Source organism: Prinia subflava, chromosome 1 (genome assembly GCF_021018805.1).
Source record: "Prinia subflava isolate CZ2003 ecotype Zambia chromosome 1, Cam_Psub_1.2, whole genome shotgun sequence".
Taxonomy (NCBI): Eukaryota; Metazoa; Chordata; class Aves; order Passeriformes; family Cisticolidae; genus Prinia; species Prinia subflava.
This window is the reverse complement of record NC_086247.1, coordinates 114396339-114421411: the sequence shown is the minus strand read 5'-3', so window position 1 is coordinate 114421411 and position 25073 is coordinate 114396339. Positions and strand designations below refer to the sequence as shown.

General features: G+C 36.2%; 1 protein-coding gene across 1 annotated transcript in view; it reads right to left on the bottom strand.

Annotated features, from left to right (window-relative positions):
• Window positions 1-25073, bottom strand: part of NEK10 (NIMA related kinase 10) — a 90623-nt gene that overhangs the window by 37845 nt on the left and 27705 nt on the right. The window contains 5 exon segments of the mRNA XM_063390851.1: window positions 4063-4121; window positions 4124-4283; window positions 9146-9217; window positions 9626-9656; window positions 9658-9744. Of these exon segments, the coding sequence (XP_063246921.1) occupies window positions 4063-4121; window positions 4124-4283; window positions 9146-9217; window positions 9626-9656; window positions 9658-9744 (409 nt within the window).

Here is a 25073-nt window from a genome sequence, read left to right as displayed (position 1 = left end):
AATTCAAATCAAATTGCTAATTAAGTACTACTTTGTAATGCATGTGGTGATGCTTAGAAACTAACATGATTATTAGCACAACAATTGCAAGCAGAGCAGAGCTGAATTTGGACATGGGGGGAAATGACTGGGTGAAAAACAAGTCAAATTATGTTGTGCTTCATATAGCTGTGGTCCTCAAAAAACATAAAATACAGTCAACTCATAATCATCTAGAGATGGAGTATAAAGGTTTATGTCACAGACAAAGCTCAGCGAACTGCATCAGCTATTTCAGGTTTGGTCAGGTTCTTCAGTTTAAATTTAGTCATTTACATATAGTTTGAAAACAGATACACTGCTTCATTTACTATTTTCAGCCAAAAAATAGTTGAAAGAGTCTTTGGAGGAGAGGTAGGCAGACTTCCTAGCACAGGCCAAGCTGCCTGCAAGAAGAATAATCAGAGTATGTTTCCTAGCAGCATCAGCCAAGTCCAGTAGCACAACACCGTGATATCTACAGATCTAGCCTGGGAGGGCCAGTGTTGACCTGCAGCTAGAAATCCCATCTAGATGGAAGATGACTCCATGTGGTCTATATGCCATGCTCGCCAGCACGCTGTGTTAGGGAAAGACCAGGAAAATGCAGAGAGCAGCCTTGCTAATGGGCTTTCTCATGCATTTGGACACAAGGACAAAGCACTCAGCTAAGGGCGACCTGAATGAAGCAGCTCAGACCAAGCACTATTAATGGCTTCTGACTCCCTACTAGCCCTGACTAACATGGAATGGGGAGACACTCCACAGATCAGGCTACACTCAGAAAAAAAGTTGGACCTACTTTTCCCATTGTCTAAGCATCATCGTCCCCCATTACTCTGAGTAATGGGGAACTTGATCTGAATACACGGATTTGCATATACGAATTTAAAAATGAAATGCATATTCTAGTGACATTATTGATACAAAAATGAAAATGAGCTTGGATTCCCAAACACAGAGAGGCACAGAGAAAGAACGTGACAGAATATATGTGCTTCATGCACAGATCAGAACTACAGAAACTGAGAGAAGTTGTTCTGATCATCCAGGTAGTCTACCATGTCCACCCATTTTTAATATATTCTCAGAGTAGTAGAAGGTGCAAATGGCTCATATTTTGTATATATTTGTCTCGTATTTGTCATATATTTTTAGCTGATGGACTCCAGTTATAAAACTTACACTTTTCTCTACCATATTCAAAAGACAGGACTGAAATGAATATTCATCATTCTATATTATTTTAGGTACATGTATATTTTACATTAAAAAATGTGTCAATGAGAGAAAAGCTGAAAACCTTTAGAATATATGCAGTATATGAAACAATAATGGATGTACCTACAAATGAAACACATATTTCCAAAGTAATAAAAGAGACTTATTTTCACTTCTTTCTAAACAAAAAAAAATACGTTTTTTAAATCTATACACTTCAAAAGCAATCAAGTTATTGTTTGGCAATACACTCATCTCTTTAAAGGAAAATATTAGAAAGACAATTCATTAGTTAGATCAACTACTGTTTTGAGACTTATACTTGCTTTATAACAAAGGAACACAGAAAACTCCAATTTGCTACTGGTCTGTTTGGTGACATTACACAAACTACCTTTTTCCTGTCCACTTCCTCCTACCCAGAGGATGAAAATATAATATTGATCACCTTGAAAAGAAAGGTGCAACATGACAGAGAATTATTGCCATTATTCTTGCTTGTTTGTGTCCTCTGTACCATGTGTTCTGTCAGCAACCTTTCAGAACTGAACACACAAACTCTATCAAACACCTGCCACCCCCAGATCTGTTTCTAACATAAACAGTTTCTATGGAAAACTAGGAAATATAAGAATTTGTGTGGGAGTTGATGATGATTCTTTTTACTGGGATTATTTTCAAGATTGGATTTTATGCTATACTTACCACGCAAGGTAACTAACTGTACATTATCTACTGACCTGCCTTTCAATTGCTTATTTATCAGCTACCAAACCAGTTTTAAACTACTTATAATTCCACTCTGGCTCCAAAGATCTCTGTTCTTTGGTTCCATATACAAGGACAGAGTACAGTCCTTATTTCAGAAAGATTCACAATATAACACAGTTGGGATGAAAAAGGAGGCCATAAGTACATTTCAGTAGAGAAAGCAAAGTATAAGCTAGCTGGCTTCAACAAAACATTGAACTACATGGCAGAAACACCGAATTCTCTGACACCATGGAAAAATGACAAATTACTTGGGTGTGGAATTACTGGGGCCTTGACTAAGATGAATTAGGCTGTCTATATCTCACAGAGTTTTTATTTCAGGAGCAGCTGCTTGAAATTCTCCCAAGCACTTTTAGTCAGAACATTGCCTTTTTTTTTTTCGAAAGGCAAACTTTTCAGGAATAATTATTCTCTTTATTAGAAATCCTTCAACTTATAAAGTTTTCCTAAATACATGGTTCCTTCTGTTTCTAAGTCCTGTAATAAGAAACTGTGAAATGTGAAAGATCCTAGCCTGATTTATCCTTATTTACAATAATTTGCAAAATTAGGTCTCCCACTTCTCATTACTAAGCCGTACTTCATTTCTTCAGTGTTCTGGATCTTTGCCAGAATCTCTTGTTCTTTTAACATACATAATAAAATATCAATTGGAGTGGAATTAGAACTGCAGTGTGTCTTCATTAAGAAAACTAGCCATTATCACCCAAAATACATAGGCAGTTTTGTAGATAGGTGCATTTTCCAAGTGTTTATACAAAACACAACTATTCTAACTTCTATGTAAAACTATCAGTTCTATCATATCTCACAAACATCTGGGTAGGACATTCTTCTCTCAAAGACACAATAACTGCATCAAAATTCCAAATCTAGCATCTTGACATCTACAGCACTTTTTTTTTTTTGGCAAATTTCATCATAGTTATGCAAGAGAATGACTATATCAAGGTATAAAAAAATAATAGCATACCAAAAGCTTCCAAAGCTGTATGTTAAGAAAATTTAAATGAAAAAAACATGGGAAAAGTTGTTTATAGTGTTTTAAGTTACAAATCCTACCCTGTATCTTTCTTTCATCCCAAGACATCTTAAATTTTAAAAGGCAGTTGTTTGTTACAGTTTGCTGGTAGGTTTTGGCATTCTTTTTATTGAAAAAAAAATGGTGTAATATAAATAATTATCTTAGACTGATAGGTGGAAAAACTCCTGTAAAAATATTAACTACTAATACAAGTTACTTATTTTTGGAAGGTGAAGACTAGGATGTTTGGGACCAGGTGTTCTAGAAAACCTTTTTCCTACACAGACATCCTTCATACAAACTACTGAGCCCTGATAAGAGGAATCTAAGAGATCCAACATCTGAACAGGCAAGAGTGGCTGTATAAATTATCATAACAATTTTCAAAGGGCAATTTTGCTACCCAAAAACATTGTCCTTTTTAAATAAATTCTCTGACATCATATATGATGTGTAAACTACTGATGTTCTTCCTGAAGGATGCTTAAAAAACAGCCTAAGGCAAATGGAACAACTGTAAGAAGTATTTCTGCAAAACTGTATCAGAGAGTTAAAAAATATGAGCAAATACCTTATCAGCATCACTGGTCTGTATTTTGTAATCTGTAATTAAAAATTTTATTCTTCCAAGTTCCATTTTCTATGTGTCATTGTTTATGACTCATACACAAGATTATCAGCTTGTGCCACCCAAATCAAGTGTATATTCTCCTATTCACAAACCACCCACAAGTGTGCCATGATAATTAAATGTTATCAGATATTACCAAAACTGTAAAAACCTCCATAACAATGCCATTTTCCAACAGAGAATGACACTGGGTTTTAAGATACTGTCATTTTTCCTCAATAAGAATGTCCAAAAAAATATTAATGAATACCTTGTTAAAAAATAAATTAAAGAGCCTGCATGGAAAAATGTTATAGGAGGATGGGTCTTTTTATTTTGATTTATATTCTGCTTTGCTGCACCTTATTTTCTCAGATATGGCAAAAAATGATAACAAAAAAATAAAGCCTAATACATGTACTTACTTGGATAAAATGGAAAGCTGATTGTGATAGGTTACTGCATTTCAATTAGCTCCATGAAATACTGCTGAGTTCGTCTCCTCTCCTGATCCAGTTTCTTCTCCAACATGAGATGAGAGGTGTCTGAAACATGCAGGCATTTCATCATCACAGCAGCCAGCAGTGAGCTGACCTCCACTAAGTCTGGACGTGCCCCTGCATCAGGAGTCAAGCAGCTACAGAACGAACATTCTCGATTTATTTGTTTCTAAAAAACCTTTCCCACCACTGAATTCCTGCCCTGTATTTTTGGAGTTACGCCAGCCAGCACTGTTCCCTCATCCTGCCTGGGGCAGTTTGATGCTGGGCAGCCTCCAGCATCAGCTGGAACAATTATCCTTGACACCAAACCAAACAGAACTGCCACTGGGAACTGTGGGGCTGTGCACGCCCTGACACACTAAGGAGAGCCTGGGATGGGGGAGATGGGGCCTGCCTTGTGGGGACTGTGCTCTGGTCAAGGCACTACACCACTGGACAAAGCAGCTGTGAAGGAGAGGAGCATCCTGTCAGGAGGATTTACAGGAGAATGGCAGAACACTCTCAAAACAATGTAAGGAAAAAGGAATATCTAGAGCTTGTTATCAAAGGAGCAGTGGATGAAGGCTCCCAAGAGGAGGTATGTTGAAGACTTGTGACTTCTGCCAAGAGAAGGAAGGCTTTTCCTCTGACTACAGAGGAATAATTGCAGAAGAGGTATAGCGACCTAGGAACAGGTGAGGAAGAACAAGGCCTAATGGAGGACACATCAGAGCCAGGTGAGTCTGCATCAAGCATTCACATCACAAATAAGAGGCAGTAGCTGGCAGTCATTTGAGGCTGAGGGAACAGGGACATCCATCTACTTGATCAATTTGATGAATGAGGTGACTGTTGCTTGGATCCAGGACATTGTGGAGATACTACTGAGACTCATCCTGACCCTTGGGCTATTACTGCTTGCTGCTCATGTGGACATTGTGTTACTCATGTGGGCTCAAATAACATTATTAGGGCCAACTCTGAACCCACTGATAGTGACCACAGAGCACTGGGGTCAAGCGTGAAGGGCAGGGGACAGAGGGGTGTTCTGAATTCTATCACTGAGGAGAAAAGGCTAGAGTCAGGCTGCAGTCCAACACCTGATCATGTGTAGTCAAAAGCTCCAGTGAGGATCACAGGAGCAGACCAGCATGGGTGACATTGTGGTAGATGCCTGCTATGAACCCCACAAAACCAGAGAGAAACTCAGTGAAGCCTTTGTTGGAGAGAAGGAGGAAGCTTCATGATTCCAGACACTTAAACTCATTGGGGCCTATTAACAAGCTTGATATCTGCTTGTTGATATGGCTGAGTGCAGCAATCAGGAGACTTCTGGAGCTGAAAGGCATTCTTCCAGACCTGTCGCTCTCAGACAAGGAAGAAAGAGGCAGGGATGTGAAGATCAATGGCAGCCTCTTGATCTTACAGCAACCATCAGACTGTGGAGTTCAAAATCCTGAGAAGAAGTGAGATCGTGAGATTGTAGAGTTACAACACAGGATTTCAGGAGAGCAGAATTCAGGAGAGCATGTACAGGTATCTTCCTGGAAGAATCTCACAGAAGACTGCTGTGGAAGGTAAAGGGCAAGCTTGGAAAAGCAAGCTAATCTTCAGGGACACATCTCAAAACACTGGAACAGCCCAATCCTGCATGTAGGAAATGGGTGGACTACACAGGAAGAATACAGGTATTGCCCAAAGGGTAGAGCTAGGAAAGCCAAACCTCACCTGAAGCTGAAAAAGTTGAAATGGATGTGAAAGGCAGAGGACAGGTCAACAAAAGAAAAACTATAGAACATGTGGACCCACTATGCAACCTAGTGACAAACAGCATGGAAAAGTTTGGGACACTTGGTCCCTCATTTGCTTCCATTTCCACTGAGAAACTTTGGCCATAAGTGTTTCAGATATCTGAGCCTATCTGTAGAATCTACGAGCATGAAGCATTTCCATGCAGCAGAAAATACAGTGAAAAAGCATTTAAGCTAATTGGACATAGACAAGCCCATGGGACCAAATGAGAAAGGTCTGAGGGTGCCTATTCAATTGGTCAACACCACTATCTGTTAAGTCTAAAAGGATCAAAAGGAGGTCCTTGTAAATTGATAAAAGATGTTTATCACACACATATCCAAGAAAAGCAAGAGGGAAGATTCAGGGAGCTGATAACCAGTCAGCTTCATCTCAGTCTCTGGGAAAATAATAGAGCAATTTCCTCTGGAAGTCATTTTCAAACACAAAAATGACAAGAAGGTGACTGGAAACAGTGAGGATGGATTAACCAAACAGCTGTTATACCTGACTAGGCTGATTGGTGTCTGTGATGAGATTACTGTCTGAGGACAAGGAAAGAGCAATAAATACTGGAGGTAGCCTTATTTTAGCAGGGCTTTTGCTTGCCACAACATCCCACAGTATCTAAAGGACTATAAGGTAGGAAGATAATAGGCTGAACCTCCTGGCTCAAAGAGATTAGTCATTAGTACAAGGTCCAGCTGGTGGCTGGAAGTAACATCCTCCGAGGACTGATATTGGGTTGGTACTATTTAATGTGTCTATTAACAACCTAGATCAGGGGAGAGAGTGCATTCTCCAAAGGTTTGAGAACAATGAATTGCAGGGATACATGGATGGGGCAGTTGTCAGATGGACCTCTACCATCTATTCTGAGATCTGATTGCTGCCTGCATAATGGGAAGGCATGGCCAGAACCTTCTCAGGGGTGCACCATGTTAGAGCAAGAGGTGAGACACATAAGTTAAACCATGGAGAAGTCTGGACAGATACAAAAATTTTTATTATTATTACTACTACTTTTAATCACAAAGCCAGACAAACACTACAGAGGGCCCAGATAAGTGGAATCTCCATCCTGAGCAGTGAGCAACCAGATCTTATTGTATCTGCATGGAGCAGGGTGAACTAGACTCTTCCAGGGGTCCTTTCCAATGTAAAAACACTTCAACATGTCTATGGTTCTTGTTTCAGGCACCCTAAGTAGCTGTTTAGTAAAGGCAATTATATATTATTAGGTCTATTTTTAAATCCCAAGAATATTTTGTACGCAGTGCAGGACAGGAAAGCTGCTAGGGAGAGTCCTGCATGTAGTAAAAAGTACCTTAAATTTGTTAAGTCCAACAAACCTGATAACTTACTGATTTCCTTGCACATTGACCTGCGAACACAAACATATAACCCAACACGCTTCTTCAAAGAAAATGTCACAGAATGACTTATTATTTCTAAAGCAGTTCCTTCTAAGTAAAACAAAACTGCCATGCAAAGCAGCACTTTTGAAAATGTTATACAATGCTTGGACTTCTTGATTTAAATATTTATTGTTATATTTGCTTAAATGTGTTGATTATTTTCACTAATTTTCATTAATTTAAAAGTAATTTTTATTTTAAATTTTGTATTTCTTTTGAAGAGGTGCAAGTTTTCACCCTTAAAGAATACTATGGGTTGGAGTTTTCTTTTAATTTTTTATTTTAATTCACTGAAATTGGGCAAATGTTCCAAGACAAATGGAAGTTAGAAGAGATTTTTAGTAAGTCCTATATCCATGCATCTAAAAATTGTGTATGACTAAACACCAAGTAGATTGATGTTCAGCTCTGAACGAACTTGATGCCTTTGATTCCAGAACTTTCTTTAGTAGCTTAAAGCAATAAAACTGTATTTTAATAACAATACTAGAGAATAGTAATAATAACACAAAATGAAAATTTACAGGTGCAACAAGAAGCTTTCAATATTTCTTCAAATCATTATCAAGGGATTTTCTTTTATTTACAGCATTGATCTTTGAAATGTGTTGTGTTTTAGTAATTTGAAAATAACTACATCTTTTCTGTTAATGTTCTCTCATCTATATTATAACTAAAATCTCATTATCACCACTTTTCTTTAATGTTCTTTATTATTTCTAAATATCTCACAAAGCATAAGCAAAAAGCTAAACATATCATTTAAGATTTAAGCCGTAGTAAGCGATAATATTAAAAACAATATGCCCCAAGCAATAACAAAAAAAAAAAACACTTTATGCTTCCCACTGTTGGTAAAATATGTAGAAAAATTCTAGTGTAATGTAAAGATTTTAATATTTTCATTAAAATTCATTTCAGAACCTCTTAAACATATGTTAGTTCTATTAGCTCCTGTACTCTCCATTGTTGTCTTTTATCCACAAGGTCTTTAAGTAACCAAAACATTTCTGTACACTAAAACATACAATAAAAACCTTAGTTTATAACCTTACACAAACCTTTCTTGTAATGTGCTTTGTTTAGAGAATTGAATACCTGAATGAGAAAGTATATGCATGTTTGTGCTAAGTGGTTTTTTTTCTCTAAAATGGAAAAATGAAGGGACCTAACTAAGTCTCTAACTCAGTCTATACTTTGCCTTACACATTACATTATCTCCAGGAAGATATAAACATAGCTAAGAAATATGTGATGAGTGAGTGTAGCAAGTACAGGCTCATCTTTTCCTCCATTACTTTGTTACCTCTGCTGCTGTGCTAACAGAATTATAAGGTAGTGAAAACATATTTCCATCAGTCAAGTAAGCAGAAAAAACTATGAACATGACCCTACAGTGCTCTATAAATAACATACCGTAATGGGGTTATTTCCTTGACCACACTCTGCATTTGAAAATTACTCAAAATGCTGGATTTTTATGGGGAAAAAAATGATGTGTCGGGAATTTTGTACAGCACTGATATTGTTAAATGTAAATTTCAGTACTGAACATAAAGTCTATACTGGCTAAATGAATGCCCTGACTATACTGGTATGAGTTCTTCAGTTGCATGTGTGTAGCTAAATTTTATATATTATTGGTTTAAGGAGATAGCTCTGTTTTTCTTTAAATCCAAAGATATTTCCTATTCAGAGACAAATACTGGCAGTTGCTGAAGTCTTTAAACTGTTACATTATCTCTGCTGGAAGCATACAAAACAAAAACATCTTTACAGCAGGATGTCGAAATAAAATGACTAATCATCTCTTAATGGTAAATGACACTTTTTCAGAGTACAGTTTGTCTGGCACACATTCATACACAGCCCCTACTGTCTGAAAAATAAAAAATCTACAGTTTGTTGAAGAAAAATACTCCAGTATTTATTTGAGGATCCGGTATGATAAGTATTGTCCCTTGAAATTATCTGATGAGCACTACATGACAAGCTCTAACTTGCAGAACAATTTAGAAGGAGACTGTCTCTTCCAGTCAGGTACCCACATTAGTGTACATACTTACTGTGGATTAAAGTGCTACAATATTGAACATTTACAAGTAATTTTTGCAATTAAAGTAGCAAGTAGTAACTCACACAATGACAAACACTTGTGCTCATTCACAAGCCACACATACGCAAGCTGAGAGCAGTTTATATGTCAATAAATTGAAATATAAATACTCTTGGATCATGAGAACACATGCAGAAATAACTGGGAGGTAGATCTGGCAAATGTGACTACCTTAGTTGCCAAGGAGAGCACACTGGTGCTGTTTCAGAGTGGCCATCTGACAAAGGATGCATCCTGCAGCCCAGACATCAGCCTTCTCTGCATATCGCTCACCCTTGACAACTTCAGCACTGGGGAGGAAGCAATGCAAGCCACAAGTGCTTTATTAATTCACCTAGGAGTAGGCTTATTTTCTAAAAAAAAAAAAAAAAAAAAATCCAAACAACCCACCCAATATTTAGTTGCTCACTACAACATTATTACACACACAATTACCTTCAAAAGGTTGCACGTGTGTCATTTACCAACCAAATTCTTTATGGGGAAGTACATACAATGAACAGATCTTCGACTTCTGCTGCACTTCTCACAACACTAGGGGTTTATATTTTGTTCATTTGTCCTTTCCACTCACATTGTCTTTGGACTTACTGGACACAAATTACCTACAGCATTTTCAACTACTTTACAATGATGACATTTCAAAAAAACAGACTGGAGAACAGATAAGGATGGCACCTCATCTAATGATTCAGATATCAGAAAGATTTGAACACAACTCCTGTATTTAGAATGATAATGGATATAGTTTTGCTATTAATGTAAGTAAATGGACTTGACTCATTGTATCATTTTCATCCTCTTAAATCTACTGTAATACATTCCTTGTAAGGACGCAACATGTACACTCAGCAGGCAGCCAGATGACAACACACAAAAAATGTAAAGGTACATTTAAAGAAAATGGAAGAAAGCAGTAACTTCAGTTTTGATGCAGTACAAACCAGAATTTACTTCCTTTTTAATTTCCTCAGTGCTTTTCATGAACATGGATGATAATAATTTGCATTAGTAGCTGTATTCTCATGTTGGAGTTCAAGTCTTAGCAGTAAGTAAAGATCGTATCACAGGATGTGCTTGGGGTTTGGTTTGTTTGGGTTTTTTTCATTCAGAGATATAGAAAAATACTTGACTTCTTGCATCTGTAAAATCAGCTTGTAAACCAACTTGCTTATCTTTTCCCTTCAGCTTAGAATTTGGAACCAATATATTGTCATAATTATAGTACTGGTATCTTTGGTAAAGTGCCTTATTTTGGTGCTCAGAGGTACTGTGTAAATTCAGTTTACGATGCTAGAGGATATCCTGCTGCTATGTACAAAATGCAGATTTTGAAAATATATGGGATGAGGTCCCTAGACAGAAGATAAATTACATGAACTTAACAGAATAGAAAGTCAGAATAGAGGTTACTGTGCAGGGAAGTGAGAGAGACTGACAGGTCACACTCTTCTGATAAAAATCGATCAAGCAAGACACAGATTCTTGGGTCAAACTCAATAAGCAATTTTCTTTGAATCTTGCTGCTGCTGTTACATAACTACAGAGTGGGTATTGCATATTGTATTAGGTCATAATAGTATTTCTGTAATCAAATTCTCTCTGACAGTAATTCATTAGATGTCTTTGTGTACATTTCCTGTTTGTGTATTAAAAGTGTCTATTAGAGCAAACATTAGTACTGCAACTTATCATATAGACAGTGAGCTCAATAGGACAAAGCCCCTATCTTAGTAAAGTTCTAAGCATGCTCCTAATCAGAAAAAAAATATGAACTGAATTTTAGTCTTTTGTTCTCGTGATAATTTTCATGCACAGAGAGATCAAGGTAAAAATTATTTTTAAATTTCTAAATTATATTAAAATACCAAACTGAGATTATTCAAGCCAAGTTTATGTAACTGTGCAAAAATCTGTGTAGCAGCTACAGAACGAATAATACAACTGAGAGAGAAACAGAGGCACCCAGGACCTGGCCTAAAGCATCTTAATTCCTGAAGAGCGGGGAAAAATCTTGCCTGATGTCCAGAGGAAACAGCAACCCACCAGCTGGTGACTTAGAAATATCATACTATGATTTAGAAATCATAGAAAGAATACAGTGCTCACAGGGTTATAATTTTAGCATGGTTTCACACAAATGCACAGTAACTGAAAGTTAATGAAGTCATTTGTTCTGTTTATTCATGCTGAAAGATTTCTTGTTCTAAATGCTTATCTAATTCCTCTTTTTTTTTAATCAAAAGGGCTTGTAGGAGAATAGTATTTGATCTTTTCTTCCAGAACAAATGTCTTAGTCAGAAATCTCAGATATCGAGAACATTAGAATGACCAACACCTTAAAAATTACTCTCATGCTTAAGAAGTACTTTAAATTACTGAAGTAATATTCATTTAATGTAACCATGAAAGTTTTACAGAGAACAAAAAATCCCATACTTACATGATGCTATCTACTTGTGTCTAATTAGTTCTGTAATTTAGATTTTTTAATAGGATTTTCATATATTATTTATTTACTTTTCAAAGGACATAGTAAAATCCATCCCCATGTTCTACAGGCTTGCCTCACCATCTGCTAGTTCGAAATGTGGGTGGGGTACAGTAGTTGTTGACTAGCAAAACAGTTCTGCAGTCGAGTTGCATATTTTGGATCCACACTGGTGGGGGATGCCAGGCAGAGAAAGTCCCCAGTTCTTGTTCCTGTACACTGCCACCCACAAACAGGAGGGTGGTGGGAGTACATATGGTTTGACTAATTCAGATGACAACTGTGTATAAACTGTCACTGTCTGGTCAAGACCAGAAAGAATACGTGGAACCAGTCTTACTTATAAACACTGAGAATTTAAGACTGAAGCATTAGTGTGACTTTTTTTATTATTTATTTGTAAAGGCAGTACTCATCCTTTAATTTTTAGTTTTAAGATAAGTCAATTGGCTGAAACATGACAGCAGTACTAATCAAATTTTTAGCATACAGATGTCTACATCATAAAATGCATTCAAAACAGAATACAGAAAGGGAGAGCCCCTAAGAGATAACAAAGATTTTAATTTCCATTGCTCAAAGGGCTGAGCTTACTGCTACTAATCAGCAGTACTGATGCTATTAGCTACAGCTACTAAAAGTGGCAGCATTTAATTCTTGCAGCTAACACATTGAAGATAATAACTGTAGTTTTCATCTAAATTTGCAAATCACTGGTGATTTCCAACTTACATATTCAAGCTGAAAAAGGTTACTCTGGCATGATCTTAACTGTAAGAGAGTCCTTCATTAAACAAACGTCCATACCAATTGCAAGACTAAACTCTTTTAAATGAAAGACATAGAATTATATCATAGAATTATAACCATCCAAATTCTCAGCATCCTTTAACAGATAATTTTATAATTGGTTCTTAGAAAGGTCACTCTTGCTCAACATACTAGCACTGCTTTTATTCTTAATAACAGAATCCTCTATGCCCATGGCCTCAAAGTGAGCCATTGTTTAATACAAATAGTTGTTTTTCCTTCTGAACTCATTTCCACAAAATTAAGCAGCTATTTTAAATAAAGAGGTTTCCCATATTACCCCACATTTACAATTAGAATTTTTTAAAAAAATCAATGGGTTTTTTGTTTTCTTTGGTCCCAAATTCTAAAAGAGTCTCTGCAGCTCGTATTAACTTTAAGTAAGTCGATATCTTTATTAAAATACCTGTATAATAATACCCACTTGCAATGGATAGCCTTACTACTTGCTGGCAGGACTCACCAAAGCAAAGCAGAGAAAGGGATTTTCACAATCTTTGTATCTATGATGGCCACAATTCACTATAAAAATGAAACTGCTGTTCCCTGGCCCAGATAACAGGGATTTATCCAGTAGTGTCTCTTCAGAGGTAAAGACTACAAAGCCTCTCACTTCCATGTTTGACTGTTACAATGAAGGAAAAAACCCCCTATGTATATCAAGTTAGAATCCCTTCTGTTTCAATTCATTTCTCAGAAAAGTTCCAAGACCACAAATTTAAGGGCAAACAATGAGAAAATGCTTGTATTTGGTCACCATTTCCATGTTTCTCCTAATATATATTCATTTTACCAAACTACTGCAGGATAATTTGTGAGTGTTTGGAGACCACTGTGACAAACCCTACATTTACTCTATAATCAGTTCTCCGAGTCACAGAAAGAGGGGGGAATAATAAAAAAGGGGGGGGAATAAACAAACAAACACCCCACCAGCATAATCCCAAAATAGCAGAAACAGTTTGGTGCAAGTTACAGATACACATTCATTATCATAGCTTCATAATTTCCACTAAAACCAATGGAAGAAGAAATAGGAGCTACAAAACTGACAGTTTGAATAAAGAGGTCCTGTGTATATTGCTGAAAGCTATTTGCATTTCTCACCCACATAAAGAATTTAACACAAGACTTTTGGGATATTCTGTCTGTCCCTTGAGTGATGAAGCAGGAACAGGATTTTCAATCACTAGTTAACATTTTACCTCCACAGTTTTCTATTTTGAAATGGAAAAAGTATGGCCAAGTCAGTCCATAATAATTTGTTATGTTGTTGTCTAACTTGCTACCATTTTTCTCCATATAAATTATGTTAAATATTTTTTGGAAAAAATTGCATATAATTTCTTATTCACAAAAGACATCTTTTCAGACATCCTAAACTTCTACTGATACTTAGAGAAAAATTCATCAGTTATTCATCTGTTCCACGAAGTTTTAAAATGTACAGGGGTAGGGAAGAAATTTACTACATTCAGATGGCAATTTTACAGTGTGATAAATCCTCATGCCACCAGGCAAGGAATGTAATTTTAAAATGGTTGAAGTCAGTTAAGAGAGGCCACTTTCTTCTCTATAATTGCTCTCTCGTCAGTGTAATCTCAACAGATTCATTACCTAGTTCAACCATTGCCTGCCTCTGCCCAGAGAAAGCTCTTCTAAATTCATGTAATTTCTTCTATAGAGAGGCAAAACCGATCCACAGTTAGTGACAGGCCACTAATAATTGTAGGATACAGCAGACTGCATAATGCCTGCATAATATTTTTATTAATATCTTCCAAAATAAACACCCTAGTTTGATGTTGAAGGACACTTTTCACTGCAAATAGTTGTAAATTTGTGTAGTCTGTCTCAATCTCAAATGTTAATGAGCATTCAGAAATGCGTAAAAAAAAGATCCTCATAATGAACGAGTGCAAATTTCAGTTACACTGCAGTTGATCAGCAATTCAGAGAGCTCACTAATTTACTGCTTCTTTTCAACACAATTCAGTACCTCTGTGTTTGAAATAGTCAAGAAGTTCCATGATTTACTGTCTTGGGGTTTTATTTTACACTTTTGAAAATAGAGATATGGACATCCAGTTAGCATTCAGCAACAGATTTGTGTTTCTTTGAATTTACAAGCCTTCAAGTTGTTATGTGTGCCAACTTTATACAATATTGCTTAGTGATGCCAAACATATTAACTTCGAAAAATAAGTTATGGTCTCTAGCACTGGAATAAGACATTGTTCTAGAACACATGAAAAACTGTCACCAATTTAGTTCTAACTCACCCTTGTCACATATGAATATAAATCAACATTTTTAAAGGTTTATTCTATTGTTCTTTACTCCTATTGCTTTGTTAAACAAAAACAAAGAAACAAATACCTTCTTCCTGCCCATGTTCATAGCACAAGGTCCTCTTCCCAATTCCTGAGTGCAAAGAGGCACTTGTAATTACTTTTTTCCCCCATCAAAAACTTAAAGCACATATGAAACTGTGAAGACTACAACAGCCTCATGTGGGGTAAGTTGTTTAGGCTGGATATTCAAAAGATATTGATAGCTAAGATTTTTGTCTTGCTTCTGTTGCTTCCAGTCACTGTCCTCCACCAGGGTCTGCTCTCCTGTGCCAGCACAAGTACTTCTACAGCTGCTTTACACATCAAAGACCTAAAATATTTTTAAGACAGTTCAGTTCTCTAATCTAGCTCATCATTACATGTTTGCACAAATGCTTGTGTTTGCCCTGGAGTATGGCTGGTTTAGGCTGGATGATTATTGTCACAATTGGATTTTTCTGCCTTGAATCATTTCATTGACACAGTTTATATCAGCCTCAGAAACAACTGGTACTGGCAGAAACTTAGGAAGCTTTTTCTATGGAAGAGAGATACTAAATAGAACTGCCAAGAAGTCAGATTTAGAAATATAAAATCAGCTTTCACTGAAACACAGCTTTGAGTTTTACCCTTAGCTCATAATGCCCAACTGAAGAAAAATTAAGTCAATCAAAATATAACTACACAAGAAAATGCATAAAGAATTTCAGCATATCTATTACCAGTTCCTCTTTCTGAGCATAAAGCCTATATAAAAAGCTGCTGAAAGAGCAGAAGAACATTATTGTCAGGACTTGTTTTCATACTCAGAAGACCAGCAAGTTATATACAACTACTACATGTTCTCTCATCTTTGAACTCTGTACCTTTTCTGCAAGAGTGTACATCTCTGGCAGACAGACCTGTTTTTTGTGGTAATTTTATACTTTCACTGCTTTTACACTTATGAACTTCTAGTGCTAGAGAAAAAAAATGGCAAATGTCAACCCTTTCTGAATTTCGCAGGGCAATGCAGCTCATTGCACAGGTATTTCTCAAAAACTATCTTTAAAACTGAAGGATATATTTCACAGATGTTCCCTGATTATACTTCCCAAGGGACACCCATATCTAAATGTTCCCATGATTGAATACACAGAAAACAACATCCTGAAAAAATTCCCAGGTATGGCAATTGCGTACCTGCTGGGACACCACTTGCTAGGACACATTGGCTTAAGTGTCAAAGGCAGATAGAACAAAAAAAGAATTCTCATAATGTAAAATATCATAAGTTGAAAGCACAGGAGACATCAAGATGGCAACTTCCTGAATGTGTAGTTAAGCCAGAAACAGTGTTGCTAATCCAATCTATGCTTAATTTGGCAATGTGGAACAACAAATTAAACCAAAAAAAAAACCCCAAGTCAAAACAAACACAACCAAAAAAAAACCCACAAACCTAAACGGGACAGATCTGTTTTATACTATCTAAACTGAAATAAATTCTCTACAACTATGAACATTCTCATTTATTTTTACATATATGTGTGTGTATGTCCTTGTGTGTGTCAGTATCTATGTACATGCACATATATATATGTGTATACATATATACACAGTACTACTGCTCAAAGATGTATTTTGGATCTCTAGAACTTTTCAGACAGGATGTTTCATTTCAGAAACAAAGCAGTTTGGGAGCACTTACAGGCTACAGTACTATTGAGTTACACCAGCTATAAAAATTGGGAGGACTCCTAACATACTGCAGGGCCCAGGTCTCAACATTTATCTATTACAAGTAGACAACAAATATTAGAGTTTAATGGGCTCTGATGAGCATTTATCCCCAACTGAAGCATTTCTACACACTTTTTAAAAGGTTACACAATATGCTGGTTTGGGCTGACGTAAATGTAGCTTTTTTCACAGTGCCTGGAATGGGTCTATGTTTTGGGTTTGTGCTCAGCACAGTTGTGGTAAACATAGAGATGTGTTCGTTATTGCTGAGCCAGGCTTACACAGAGCCAAGGCCTCTTCTGCTTTCTGTATTGCCATGCTGACAAGGAAATTGGGAGTGTGTGGGAGGTTGGAAAGCAGCAGAACAGGACAGGTGACCCACTGACCAAAGAGATATTCCAGACTTTGTGACATCACACTTAGAATAGACAGAAGGCGGAAGGAGGGGAAATTTGGAATGACGACGTTTGTCTGCCCAAGTAACTGTTACATGTGATGGGGCCCTGCTCTCCTGGGGATGGCTGAATACCTGCCTGCCCATGGAAGCAGTGAATTAATTCCTTGCTTTGCTTTGCTTGCATGCATGGCTTTTGCTTTCCCTATTAAACTGTCTTTATTTCAGCTTACGAGTTTTTCAGTTTTCACCTTTCCGATTCTCTCCCCGGTTCCACTCGTGGCTGCATTGGGCTTGCTTGATGGCTGGGGTTAAACCATGACACAGATCTACTGGCAACGTTTTTTGCCCCTCATCAGGATAGGGTGTATAGGCATATTAGGAAAATATCCCACACAGATACAATTCCTTTTGAATTTGGCCTTCTCACCTATATACCGTGTCTGTTCACCTGGGGAAAAAGCTTGCTGGGAGTCAGTGTGTAAAACTACTGCTCTTTCTAGGCCTTCATTTCTTAAAAAAAATTGTTTCAAGGACAATTTTAAAAGCCTTGCAGACTCTATTTGAAAAGGTGATGTTTACATCAAGCCAATTCTTTCTTCAGTTGTCTTACTATTACTGAAGGATGCCACAAAGTATCACCTTTCACACTGGAATAAAAATACACTTATCTAATTAAACTCAAAATGTGCACAGCTGTTTCAACTTTTTTACGCTTCTGAATTTTCAAGATTATTATATGCATCTTTGAGTAAATTATAAGAACAAATGAATGCACCATTCATTTGTAATTTAGTGTTCCAGTATTACATATGGAACTTCTGGGAGGTTTAAATCAGAAAAACACATTAAAGTTCTAATTTACATCTATTATTCCTTCTGACACATCATGGAACAAAGTCAAGAACAACAAGAGGAAGTGTAAGCCGCATTCTGAAACTTACAAAAAATAAAATTTCCCTTTGATTAGATTTGTTATTCATATTATCAAAACCAAACATCACTGCACAGTCCACACGTGATGTTATACATTTATACAAAAATATCTAGCAAACTGTCAAGCTGTCAGCTTTAAAAGAAATGCTGTAGACAAACTGCATCTGTAAGCTGTGGCAAAGTGCTATCTGTACACATAAAAACCTGAACCCCTCATATTCTAAAAAGGTACTCCTAATATGCATCTGGCAGATTCTTCTAAGAGTTTTGTTCCAACTAGAGATATTTTTCAGTGAATTAATATCTCAATTTCTTGTAAAATACTTAAGGAACTACCTTAAGTCTGTAACTGTATAAACAGCTCAAGGAAATATTTTTTCCTTTTATCTATGGAACAGAAATCTGAACAATTAAAAGATGGCAAAGGATTTTGCTTACTGAGCTATATGCCTTTTGAAATGAACTTCATTCCGTGCCTTTATCAGGCTTAAAAGCTGGATAACCAAGTTTATCAAGAAATTGCATGAATATTTACATTTTAGAGGGAGACATGGAAAAGTTTCTGCAAAAAAGACAACAGAAGCAGTAGCAAATCCTATTCTACAACAACTCTAAAATAAACCTAGATTTTTGATAACTGATTTCAAAGAAGGTGAACATTTCACCTAACCACTACACTCCTCTACGAGATTTATGCTGAGATCCCTCTGTAGCCAATGAAGACAAATAGACAGAAAGACACATCAGGTGGTTGATTCATCTCATCAACTAAACATAAGTTTTTAAGGTAGATGGGATGAAATTCATTATCCAAATGCCAATTTTTTTCCATTACTTGCAGTAATCATCTAGCTGCTTGACTTGAATAAGATGTCCAGCTTTTAAATTGCTACATATAAGCAAGATGAATCCCAGCCACACAGTCTTCTCTCTGACTGTAAGTTGTGTCTCACAGTAAGGTATAAATTAGATGACTTTGCAAGTATTTGGATTTGCTGGAAACTAATATACAAGATAATTAACTAATAACAACTTTTCTGTCTAGCAATCACATTCAGTATGGATTAAATGGAAAAACAAAAAGAAAAAACAACCAGAAAGAAAACAGAAAGATGAAAATTTCACCTGAATAAGATGGTGACATCATAGTTTCCTTCTGAATAGAATTTAAAATTCTCAAATCTAAATAAAGTCTGTTGATCCGGAAGTCCCCAACAACCATCATGAAAGTAAATACATGAAATAAGCACACAGGCTCATAATATAATAATCTATACATAGTTTATTGTATTTTTTATTAAAATGTATTGCTTCCTACCTCACAAATATCATCTGAAAAAGTAAGGTTATGTGGGAAACAGAGAAAAGACTAAAGAGAAGGAAGAGATTTGAGACACCACTTCATTCTGTTTAGCTCATTACCAAACCACAGCAATGAGCATCCTTGAAAAATAGACCAGAAGCAAAATACAACAAGACATCTAAATGGAACTGTCACATGATCCTGCGATGAGAAAAACATTTCATTCCACTGTTTTCTTCTCCAAATCCTCTCTAAAATCCGTCAGGAAGCTAAAAGCTAAAGCTTTTATCAATTCTTCTTGAGATAGGAGAATCAACTAGGAGAATCATCTTCTCTTGAGAAAGAGAATCAACATAAACATTAATTTGTAAATAACAAACAAAACCTACCCACATAATTACAAATTACATGTCCTTCCCCCAGTTTAATAACTTGGCATCTTACTCTCCATAAAAACACACAGACTACTTGTCTGCAAGTGGGATCACATAGTTACTAACACTGCACTACCTCTCTAGTCATAAAATCATTTACCCCTGCCTGTGTAGATTAAATTGTGGAGAACGTAGACAGGAACTGGGCACAGGAACTCAGGAAACAGCTTTCTTCAGCCAAATAGATGGCAAATGCAGACATATGCTCTGTCTGAAATCAAGGGGTATTTAAATTCAAACTTCTTCAGCTGGAATAGATAGAACAAACCAAGGAAAGACTAAGTTTGAACAATCCTCAATAGAGCCTTGAAATCTGGCTTCTATGAAAAAGCAAGAAAACAAACAAAGGTCACACCAGAAATTAAATCCCAAGACCCAAATGAAAAGAGCAAACAGTTTTAACTGACCATCAAAGAAATGGTAAAACAGCAAACAGGTGCTTTAGGAAACATCCAACACAGCAAGATGACACATCATGGCACAAGAAATTCAAACAGCACACTATGTTCTGAGCAGCAAAGTAAAGCACAACAAGAAACAGTAAGATTTGGAAATAGTAAGGATTTGCCAAGATAGTAATACAACAATACATCTTGAATATAGAATAGAATAGGAAAGGCAGAAATAAACTCACCAAAACTATTCTAAGTCGTGCAGTTCAGATGCCATAAGAACAGTTTATCTTAATGTAGCTCAGTTAACGTTACTTAAAATAAAAATGAAAGAACTCCAGCAAACAAATGCCAGTAACATTGGAGTAAAAGACATTTACAAGATGATAAATTAGTTTGATGAAATGACTAATCTCATTCTAATAAAAGCATTCATTCATTATCATTATTATCTCTTCCAAAGAGATAATAACACAATAATTATTATAGATTAAAATAATTGCTGAACAATTTATATAAGTTCTACAGAAATAACTATTTCCGAGATGTACATTGTTCATTTATAATGTATTATGGTAGTAGAACAGCACTTTTTTTCCCCTCAAGATAGCAGTCTAAAGTCACCACAGTATAAAATTATTACATGCTACACCCCACCCCTCAGCATTAAAGTAACTCTTTAGAAGCTGGATCAGCACCACTCAGTTGATAGAAAAGAAGTACAGAAAACTGTTTTTGCACTCCCTTTCAGGTAAACAACCTGTGCTACTTTGTGAGTTCACCTCTACTCAGGATGGAAAAATACATAAAATGGACTAGTCCATGTTACTTTTAAAGTGGCCAGCTTTCTTTTAGTCCAAGATTTTTTTTTTCCCTTCTCTCCTATCTAGTATTAAGTTATCTCTTATCGTGAGAATTGTATAATTGCCACTGGAATATTTGTCCAGAGATAAATACAGATATCTTCACGGTTTCTTAATTTGTTTCACATAATTTCCAGTACTAATCCCAAGTATAATGCTATCTTGCACTGGGCATGGTATTAAGTACATTTCAAATGTCAGGTGACAGCAACCTAGACAAACTTCTTACTTAATAAATCTATATAAATTTAAATCATTTGAACACCTTTTTGTAAGTCTCTGTCAAGTACATATAATGTTATTCCTGAGGTTTATCCAGGTGTCCATTTTGGTCACAGGGTGCCCATAATGAAACAATGTTCCACACAGAGTTGTCCTGTGGGTTACACATGGGGACAGTACTGCCTGCCTGTCCAGCCTATATCATCCCTGTGGATTCCATCTCCTCCTGCATTGGACTTTTTGCTGACACGGATTATTATAAACTTATGTCTACACTACAACCAAATTTTCACAGTTGTATTTCATTGCTATCTTTCATTCTCAGAGTGAACACTCATATTAAAAAACTTTCACAAGACCTTTGGTAAAAAAATCAGTATTAATATACTTAAAGAATTATTTAACTTTTGTTACCTTTCTACTCAAATCAGCAAACCCACTCCAGGAGCCATCTGTTCCATGAATGGGAAAACTAGCACAAGACCAGTTTTCCACTAGTTTTCTGTTTTCCCTCACCATTACACAGTTTCCTATTCTCTTGGTTGTCTAAACACACCAAACTACTGTCACATGACAGCATACAATGCAGCTTGTTTGGTAACATCTCAGCTGAGTTATAAAACTTTTCTCCCCAAGACTGAATTGTTTCACTACTTGCTATCCATCTCCAAATCTTCACAAACATTGAAAGAACCTCAACTCTCAAACTTGCTTCAAATTGGTGAAATGTTTCAGATTCTGTTTTTGGAGGAAGAAAGTACTACTGGGAAATCTGGTAATCAGTTTGACCATATAGCATCAAAAAGGCTAAAAACAAAGTATGTATGAAAATACAGCACACTCCCTTATCTTAAATTACCTTTCCCAACACAAACATGCTTCACATAAGTGAAAATGTCACCACAATAAGCAATGAAGCTACTGCAGGAACCTACAAGAGAAATCATACCAGAATATTGATTTATGCAATGCTCTGACAAGATATGGTTATAAACAGAAGCAGTCATCAGCACTAGAAAAGAAATCTGGTTAACATAACACAGTATACAGACAGAGCGTGTAATCCATAAACAGAAACAAAGATGAAGGAATATTTTCTCCTCCACAGCAGAGAAGATGAGGGACACAAGTAAAACAGTACCTCAAATTACCACTGAAATGGGAGTTTCCTCAAAACACCACAGCAAGAAAACTCCACAACAAAAAGCTGAACAAATAACATTATTCTGTGCATCAGCTTTCTAACATTTGAAAACAATTTTATTTCAGAAAGATCAAGTTAGCTCATCAACTAACATAAAATTTTTTGTCTGTTTCTTAATGACATCTGAGGGATCTACTAATATTCTCAACAGCTTTTAAAGATCAGTCAAGTTCTCAAGGAATTATGATGGGATTCACTATCCCATTCAATCTCAAAATTTACTTAATTTCCCAGAGTTCATCTAAATTGTCTCTATACATATACAATTATGTACATCTCTTGATCTGCTGGCAATATGTCCTTTCTTCCTGAATCACAATCCTTTTTCTGAAACAAAGAAATGGAAGGCATAAATGACAGGAAACATTGTTCTCTATGACCATGGACAATTGCTGTCTCTTCTGTGAAGGCCTTTGAGACAGCACGATAATAAGGACTGTCACCATTAACTTGGAGCAGATTGTTTCTAGTGACTTGTGAGCTGGGAAAAGACTTCAGGATTCATTAAGAATTCTCTAAAGCAGTCTTTTCCTCAACTTGTAATGTATTAAGTGTAAACACATCCATTTAAATGGAATCCATTTAATACATTTGGTATTCTAAACATACATATTGCTGGTTGTTTTTAGTTCAGGGAGATAACCAATTAATTAGTGTGATAGTAGGATACAACCTAGTATGAAGTAAAATTAAAAACCATCGCAATTATAAAGCATAATTACATAAGCCCCTCTCTAAATATAAAACAGTGTCTGCAGTTATTTTATGATGACACAAGGTTCGAAAAATTGCATTAGCAAATTGATTCAGTCAAGCCCAAATACAAACGTGTTTGGTACATATAGTGATGTGTTTTTATCTGAACCATTCTGCATAATACTTAGCCAAATTTAAACAATAAGCATCAAATGCCACCTTCAACATTCATTGTTTTGTTTCTGTACTATATTGTCTGCTCCAAGAAGGGTCAGTTGCATCTCAAACTACTCAAAACTATTACCTGTCAATTCAGAAAAAAGCAATTTCTGCCATTCTAAGATGAAAATTCCCTCTCACGTCTCTTTCTCTTTTTGGTTTGCGATTTTTTTTGTGCATTGGTAGGTAGGCAGTCCTAATTTTTTATTTATTTATAAATAACATCTTAGAACCTTTAACATCTACTTAAATCATACAAAAAATCCACTAAAAAGTCTAGTCCAAGCACTGCTGAAGTCTATAGGCTCTGACTTCTCCTTTGGGACTTGTGCTAAAATACTGTGTCAGGTTACCTTATTCCTTGTGAACAGGCTTCCATTTCAAACAGCCCACTGCCACACACTAACCAACCACCCTGGAGGTGGCCTCCAGTGCATGGTGCTGTTTGCAAAACCCTTTTAGCATTCTTAACTTATTACAACATTGGAAAGACCAGTACCTTAGCCTGTCATTTTAAATATTAGTCAAGCATATATTTTAAATATATGACATCTGTACTGTATCCTTGTTCTCTTTTCTGACTGCAGACAGACAAGAATCCCAACTTCCATGATTCTGACTGTGGAGTAGAACTGACAAGTAATGTCCCAAAAGACCACTTAACTTGAGAGACTGCAGCATGTAAGGGACATTTTATCCTCAATCCTGCATCTGAATAACTGGATAAAGATGTAGAAAAATACCTGCCAAAATTCTAGCTCTGATATGAGCTGCGTAAAAGACAGGGTATGAGAATAATAAATACGGTATAACCAAAAATTGTATTTTAAAAAGTATTTAAATCTACAAAACACTACTCTCAAACAAAAATTTTCTACAAAATATTAAAAACCCAAAAGATATTAGTGAAAACAAAACAGGTATCTAACAGAGGAAAAATGTAAATGAGTAAGAAAAATTACAATTCAGTGAGACTGAGGGCCACAGCACCATGGTTTTGACATCTCTGACACCTCTATTTTTAAACTGGTGTTTAAAAGACCAGAATAACTTCTCATCAACAGCTTCTCTCCCAGTTATAAGTGAAAAAAACAAATTGATTATTTCAGAGAAGCTGAAAAAGATGGCACATAACTAGTTACACCAAATTCTTACTACACTTTATATACGCAAACGATCACTCACAGATCCAGTGTCACTCAGAGATTGTGCTATGCTTCAGGAATGTTTGGAGAACCAATTAAGGCAGCCTTGCAATCCCCTTACCTTTGCTCACTAAGAACTATAAGAATCAGTCTTCCAAGGTATGTGACTTGAATATTTAACATATTACAAGGCCTCACTCTTGAAGCCATTTTAGGATTTAGGAATCTCTAGGGAGTGTCAATCATTATCATTCTGGCACTAGGAATTCACAAGCAACAATTTCAAAAATGGCAAAATGAATTATGTTCAACTGCCCAATGCCTGAGTTCTTGACTCACTCTTAATTCAGAGGAGCAACCAGCAGCTCCCCTGATAGCTTGGAACCTTTAATTACTTATCACAGCCTGCAGGCCAAAGGTTCTCACAGGCATAAGGCCATCACATGTGGTGGTGG